The sequence below is a fragment of the Trachymyrmex septentrionalis genome, unplaced genomic scaffold (genome assembly GCF_001594115.1).
Source record: "Trachymyrmex septentrionalis isolate Tsep2-gDNA-1 unplaced genomic scaffold, Tsep1.0 scaffold108, whole genome shotgun sequence".
NCBI classification, from domain to species: domain Eukaryota; kingdom Metazoa; phylum Arthropoda; class Insecta; order Hymenoptera; family Formicidae; genus Trachymyrmex; species Trachymyrmex septentrionalis.
The window spans coordinates 1,219-9,609 of NW_017304207.1; the positions used below are offsets into that span (position 1 = coordinate 1,219).

General features: G+C 28.1%; 1 protein-coding gene across 1 annotated transcript in view; it reads right to left on the bottom strand.

Moving 5' to 3' along the window:
- The window catches only part of LOC108747249 (zinc finger protein 888), an 8,852-nt gene extending 859 nt beyond the window's left edge, over positions 1–7,993 (bottom strand). Inside the window, exons 1-3 of the mRNA XM_018484627.1 lie at positions 7,957–7,993; positions 7,775–7,821; positions 113–249 (exon numbers count right to left, since the gene is read on the bottom strand). Of these exons, the coding sequence (XP_018340129.1) occupies positions 113–249; positions 7,775–7,821; positions 7,957–7,993 (221 nt within the window). The remainder of the gene's footprint in view (positions 1–112; positions 250–7,774; positions 7,822–7,956) is intronic.
- Between the last annotated feature and the right edge of the window lie 398 nt (positions 7,994–8,391).

Here is an 8,391-nt window from a genome sequence, read left to right on the forward strand (position 1 = left end):
TTACTACAAAATAACCGTAACAATATTTATCGATTTTTATCAATTAATTTAAACATAGATGCTGATTTACCAAATAATTTATTTAATTTTTGTTGTTAACTTAAATACTCACGAAAATGATTTTTCACAAAATTTGCATTGATAAAGTTTTTCCCCTATATGAGTCCCTTCATGATAACGCATAATACTTTCACGCTTAAATGTTTTATCACACGTTCCGCATTTGTATGGTTTATCTTCAGCATGTATCTTTTTATTATGTCGTGTAAAAGCTGTCGAAGTGATAAATTGTCCATCTTTAAAATTAAGAAAAATTTTTATTATAAAATAAAAATAGTAACATAAAACGGACTGTTGAAATAATATAAAGTTATCAAAACACTATAACTATCAGTCATGAGCTACATAAATCTTACCGCAATAATAGCATACATATTTTTTTGTGCCATTATCCATTATCTTCGACTATCGATTCAAAATTTGAGACTGATGGATGTTCCTTTTTTTTCAAATTGGAAACTCTGCAGACGTATTCCTCGGTTAATTTTATTGTAACGTCCTCTAAATTTTTTTCGTAATTCCCACAGTCTCAATTTTATTGATCGTGTACATTTTTAATATTATCTACCTAAAACCGTAAGAAAATGTTATTCCTTAAAAACATAAACTTTTATCGAAGAAATTTTATTACGGAAGTTTGCGGTAACATATAATTGCATATAATTACTTTTTTCATTAAACAACTTAAAACACTTGAAAATGACGGATGAATACATTATTATCACAATGTATAAAACAGTCGATGTAATGACGATTTAGATATAGGATTATCAAAGTGTATTGATTTTAGTGGATATCGAATACACTTTAACAATAAGGACTGTAATAAAATCTTTGTCGAAGTCAGCTATCATTTTTTAACGCATTTTACTACTAAATTAATATTTTATCGTTAGTGATACTCGATATGAAATTTTAAATGTATATATTCTACATATAAAAGTTTCTTTATTTTTCTTCTAATTTACATAAATAAAATATTAAATATAATGTTAGATTGAAAACATGAAACGTTAAAACAGTTAAACGTAATTCAAACGAACATTGAGTAGAAATACGAACATATAAATGAAAAACCGTCATCAAGATTGGAAGCAACTTCTTGTATAAATAAGTATTAAGTATGAAAGGAGAATAAACCGTTCAATAGTATAAAATGATATTTTGAATTGTATTAAGTAAAAATTAAGATATTTAATATGCAATAGTTATAATCTATTTGAGTAATAATCTATTTTTTTTATGATAATGGACAAAGGTTACAGGCAATAAAGTTATTGCAGTCACGAAAATTAAATAAAAATAAACAAACAATTCGTCAAAGGTAGACTAAGTTTTAAAAGAGGAATTTATAAAATTAAGAATGAGGATTAGATTGAAAAATGACGTTAGATTTAAAAACTGAAATTTTGATGATATAACTTACAATGTATTACGGTTTTGATGTAGTGATTATTTCAGTTAAATTGTTTGCTGACAATTACCACGTCAAAATCTTGGAAACAACTGTGACAAAACGAACATACATGTGTATATATACAAATTTTTATATATACACAGGGTTGTCAACATTACCTCGTAAAAGTAACCCGTTATCGTCACTCAAACAAAATGTAACAATTTGTCACTTTTTTATTACATTTTTCTTAAAATTAATGAAATATTTTACAGCGTTACTCATTGGTAGTGCATATTGCAACCCTTATACACTACTTTAATCAGCACCACAAATGGCTTTCACTTGGTGATTGGTTGATAGTGGCTACCAATCAAAAAACTGAAAATATTTAAATCCGTAAACTAAAAATGCAATATTTAAAATATTTATTATTAAAAAATTATTACACAAGCAAAAATGTGAAAGATATGAGGTTTAATCAAGTTTCTGTTATATTTTCATTTAAAGAAGATACCAGAAAATTGTTATTTTAACTAATTCGAATATATAACTTCATCAAAAAATATATAAAATTGCTACAATTACAAGCATAATATACATTTTTTTAAAAATATTATTGTTGTATTATTTCTCTAAAAAGTAGAATGTGCAAAAAACTATATTTTAAATTATCAGCCTTTACTTTTTAAAAATAAAATCTAAGTACATATTTTTTTATTTGAATATAAAAGTCTTCCTATTCCTATTCAAATAATATATATTTTTCTATTCGTAATATCAGTAAAATTGTAATTAAATAAAATTTAATTACAAAGAATTAAAAGAGTAAGAATATAAACTTAAGAAATTTATTTTAATAAAAAAAATTTTATAGTAAGAAGACTTAGTGGTGCTACAAGATTAACAATACAATGTATGTACATAATATCACGACAAAATTTCTCTTTTACGAAAAGGTACAAAAAGCGCAATTGTACACGTTTGTATGTGTGCTCCTTAAAAAAAATAATTGTACAGGGCGAGTGAGGTATCTAAGGACATATTGACTTTAAAACTAAAATTTATATATTTCTTAGAAAACTTATTGTATTTTAATGGAATTTTTACAGCAAACTAAGTGACTAGTAGGCTATACAGTTAATGGATAAAATCGCCTTCAGCGGCAATAATAGCTTCAATTCTCTACCGGAAACGTTTGCATGCTCGAATCAAATGATCCTCGTCCATATACGTCATTACTCTGGTAATAGCTGCTCTTAGGGAATCAAGCGTGTTATGGGGATGTTTATTGGTCTCCCGTTTAACAACGCCCCATACGTAGTAATCCAAAGGATTAAGATCCGGGGAGCTAGGTGACCACATGTTTGGAGTTATGTGATCATGCAGATTCTCGGACATCCAATCTTGCATCGTCATAGCTTTATGTGAAGAAGCAGAGTCCTGGAATACGTATAGCCTCTCACCATGCATGCTATCTATCCAGGGTTTCACAACAGCTTCCAAAACTTCAATGTAGGCAGCAGCATTCATCCGAAGTCCTTGAGGAAAGAAGTGGGATGGCATGACGTGTCCTTCATTGCTCACCACTCCCAAAACCATAACAGTTGCCGGAAACTTTGTGTGCATAACATGAAGAACATCTGAAGGATCCGCACATAGTTACCTATCATTTTGTCGGTTTATTTTTTGATCCTGGTCAAAATTTTTTTCGTCAGAATAAAACCAGAGCATATCCGGGATTTCAGGATGTTTTAACTTGTTTAAAAGTCATTGTGCCCGGATGAATCGCTGTTCTCGAGTTTGTGCCGACATAAACTGACTTTTGCGCATCACGTAGGACTTGTACCGGATGTCTTCGTGGACAATGCGACGGATTGTGCACTCAGAAACTTGAAGGTCTCTCGATATGGCCCTTATGGACTTTGAAGGGTCTTCATCAGTAATGCCTTGGACTTGCTGCACAAAGTGTGATATTCTAATTCTGTCTCAACGTGCCTTATGTTTTTTGCGCTTAGCAACACTTTCTACATTGTCATCAGATGCTTTTAAATCTCGACGAACTTTGTGAACAAACGATCGGGAGAATTTCAAAAATTTGATTTCAAGATCGCTGTGATTCGTATGTATAGCGACGATAACAGTGTGTTTTTTCATTTTATTAGTCAACTTATTGTCTTTCATTTATGATCTGAAAAGAAAAAAAATAAAAAACTTGTTGCGAGAACTTGACAAGCACATATGTGAGTGTCCTCAGATACCTGACTCACCCTGTATATTTTTAATTTATTTCAAATCAATTTTCCAAACCACCATAGTAATAATAATTTAAAAAATATGAAATATTTTAATTTCTCCAATTATAAACAAAAGAATAGAAGAAACGTTTCATTGAAACGCTAATGTTCTATAGTTACCTTTAAGTAATAAAACTCGTGGTCCTACTTTTTCTTCTGAAACATCAAATCATTTTTTATTTCTTTTAGCTAATAAAACCAAAATAATTATATTTTTTAATTAAATAAAAATAAAATCCAAATGCCGACATCTTTATACTTATTCCAAACTATCAAAGTAATAATATAACCTAAGTATGTATATTTATATTAAAAAATAATGGCAAATCATACACATGTGTAATCTTTTAATTCAAATAGATAATATGCATTCACTATTCTAAAAAAATATATGAACATGAGTGTACTCAATTGAAATAAACCATTTTTAGTCGAAAAGAATTAGATCAATTCTTTTTTAATTGATATTATAGCTAAATCGCATAGCGCATCATCGTCACAATAGATATCAGAATCTTTTTTATTTTTAATTTTAAATAAGATGCTTTTAGAGTTGTCACAGACATTAGCACAATTAATAAAATTTTTTTGTTATTGCTACATTTGAAAAGATTTTTGGAAAATTACTTTTAACTTAATTCGATTTAATAATAAAATATTTTTTAATAGATTTAATAATTAAATATTAAAGTATAATTTTATATTTACAATAGTAGCGCTGTCTATCAAAATTTTGCGCTTTTTCAAATTTAAAACGCACCTTTGTGTTTCGTTACGCCTCCGGTTTTATATAATTGACCTACAACTACATAAATTATAATACATAAGAAAATAATTTTTAAACAATATGATTGGAAACGAGACCGTTTATATTAAAACTTGAAATACTAAGCGCCTCACCGGTCCGAGTGTTAAGATGTTGAACTACTATATAATATACATTCATTTAAATTGAATTAATATTCCAGAAATAAATTGTGAGCCGATGAAATTATCGGATTCACACAATCAATCTGAAACAAATAATCCCCCCAAAATTTCCCAAATCTTAAAAAACTATAATAAACTTAGATTTGGGAAATTTTGGGGGGATTATTTGTTTCAGATTTTGTGTGTTAATCCGATAATTTCATCGGCTCGCAATTTATTTCTGGAATATTAATTCAATTTAAATGAATGTATATTATATAGTAGTTCAACATCTTAACACTCGGACCGGTAAGGGGCTTCATATTTCAAGTTTTAAAATAGGTTTTGTTTTTACAACAAAGAATTTACGGTTTTAAAGCAGAAAATGGTGCATGTAGACAATCTAGATGTAGGCAAGAATTTTTACGCGCAAACGAATTGTAACAAATGTAATGTTAGCAAACGATATTGTAGGCAATCAATTTGTTTAACAAAAGAAGTTTTACTTCTTCGAAATAGTATGTCTATACCCTTGCGAAAATACGGAACTTTATAAAACGTTTACAATCGTTTAATGACAATTTTTTAAAAGTTTACCTTTCCGAACTTTATAAGAACGCTTATAAAATATCATTGGGTTTTAAATACTATTAAAATATAAAATACAGTACCGTTTCATGAAAGTTCCGTAATGCTAAAGCAAAACTTTTTAAAGGACACTGATGCACTTTTGTGCAGAGAGTTCACTGTCAGACTTTTCAAACATTTAGCAAACGCTTTTTTCAATATCGTAACACCAGCATTTATCTTAAGTTCAACAAACTCTGTTACAATGTGGAGAATTATTGAATCTCAGTAAACGTTTTGTAAGGCTTTTACGCAAATGACTCTTAAAAACGCCCAAAAAACGTTTTCCTCAATCCCATAACACAAGTGTTTTGCCTCTGTTTAGCATTCTTCTACATATTCAACTTTCAAGAGGTGCAAATTGTCACTAAAGGGACACAATAAAATTCAATTTTATTTAAAAAATCACAAATAGGATAAAAGGCGCGGTATAATAAAACTTCTCAATGAACAATTTTGTATCTTTTTTTTGATAAAATGTCTGCGTCCAGCAGGCTCAACATTTGAACTGAAGGTTTATATAATCGTCAAACAAACATTCATGAAACTTATTATTTTCGTCAGAGTATGCTTTCTAAACGCTGCAGCTTTGCAATTTCCGTTTTACGAACACTCCAATGGCCATTCCTAAATTATTAACGAATACCTGCAAACGCTCATGTAAATGTTAAATATACATTTGTAAAACTTCTCATTTTCAATCGAGTATGTATTTATATGAAGAAGTTTTTATGTAGGATTTTATCATAAAAATATCATGGCAATAATTTAATTATTGAAATAAAATCAATTACTAATGTTCTATAATATCAATTGCTTTAATATAATTAATATATTTCGATTTAGAATAGTAAATACTAGTAACACATATAAAAGAAATAGTCAGCACATACATCGAATATTAAAATTAGACTGTATTCTGAAGATACAGTCGAGTAAATTAACATTATAATTAATTCTTTGCTACGATTGGTCAAAGTTCATTTTTACGATCACACGCCATAAATAATATTTTATTCTTGTCCATCGCATATTAAACAAACATAATAATGCTTATTATGTAAAGAATAACAAGGAACATACCTATTAGATAATATATTAACAATAACAATATCAGAAATTAAGTCTCCTCGATCGTTTGATGTTGCAACTTAATTTCTACTTTCGTTAGAGACAGAAAACTATTGAAATCGTCTGTTCAGAGTCAGTATAAATTAAAAAATTAACATTAATAAACGTAGCCTAACGTAGTTTCTTATGCTCCCTTTGATTCACATGAAGCATTGACAAATGTTTATAAAAATTGAATTAATTTCACGATTCTTTTCCAAACTAAATAATAAAAAGGTACGGGAAAAAACATTTTATATATAATTATATATAGAGATATATTCTTATACAAGTATATATGAAATATATATGTATTCATTAGAATTATATAAAATTATATGTATTTTTATAATTTTATATAATTATACATAAAACATTTTTTCCTGGAATTGTGTGGGTTTTACAATATCGCTTTCAAATTCTTTACTCATTTACTCGATTCTTATTAATATGTCATCGCTAAGGCCCAACAAAAAGAAACGCCACATTTTTTTTAACTTTGTAGGCGGCATATATAAAAACTACAATTTTCTCAATTGCTTACACTTTAGTACTGAAACCTCAACCTCATTGCAATTGCACAAGTGTAACTTGTGCATTTTAGTAATATACGCCTTTTAGTAATATACGATATAGCATCAATTTCAAAAATTTTGTTTCTGTTCGCGAGTGTACTATTTTAAACTCAAATATGACGTAAAATGATAATAAGTATTAAGCTGTGAGTAGTTACTGTACGATTTTGCTTTTAGAATACATTATCAACTTTATACGATGTTCCTGTGTCTGACAGTGCTTAATTGTACCTTCGAGAAAAATTGTATCTTCTAAAAGATTTCCATATACAATACATATAAAATCTCATACAAAAACATATTTATTCTTTACTTCATTCATCAGTTCGTCACTATTATTATTCGTCATTATCATTATTTGTCATTATTAATAGTAGTCATAATTGTTCTTTGTCTCCTTCGTTGTTGCAATTTTCATACAGGTCATGACCAGGTAGTGACCCTAAAAAATAAATAATTTTTTATTTATCACATATGATGTAAAATATTACATTAATCTATTATAATATAATTATTAATATATAACAATATAAAACAAATGTGAGTCTGAAAATAAATTAAAACGTTATAACATATAATAAATGACCTTAGTTCGAATGTATTGAATAAGAGATCTTTTACTGTTGTAGGTCTTGCTACACATTTTACAAGCATACAGCCTTTTATCGCTTTGTATAACGATTTGATGAGGTTCCTGGCTGTTCCCTTGTATGAGTCATTTCATGAATACGCATACTACTTTCATTCTTAAATGTTTTACCACATATTCCGCTTTTGTATGGTTTATCTTCAGTATGTACTTCTTTATTATGTCGTGTAAAAGCTCTCGAGGTGGTAAATTGTTCACCTTTAAAATTAAGAAAAATTTTTGTTATAAAATAAATTATTATAAAATAAAAATGGTAACACAAAACGGACTGTTGAAATAACACAAAGTTATTAAAACACTAAAAATATCAGTCATGAGCTACTTAAATCTTACCGCAATGATAGCATACATATATTTTTGTGTTATCCATTATCTTCAATTATCGATTCAAATGTTGCGAAACTTGAGATTGATAGATATTCCTTCTTTTTTTTTCAAATTGAATTTTTAATGCGCTCTGCAGGCGCATTCCTCGGTTAATTTTATTGTAACGTTCTTTAAATTCTTTTCGTAATTCCTACAGTCTCAATTTTGTTGATCGTGTATATTTTTAAGATTATCTACCTAAAACCGTAAGAAAATGTAATTCCTTAAAAACATAAACTTTTTTTTATCGAACAAATTTTGTAACGGAAGATTGCGGTTAACATATAAGTACTTTTGTCATTAAACAACTTAAAACACTTGAAAATGACGGATGAATACATTGTTATCACAATGTATAAAACAGCCGATGTAATTACGATTTAGATATAGGATTATCAAAGT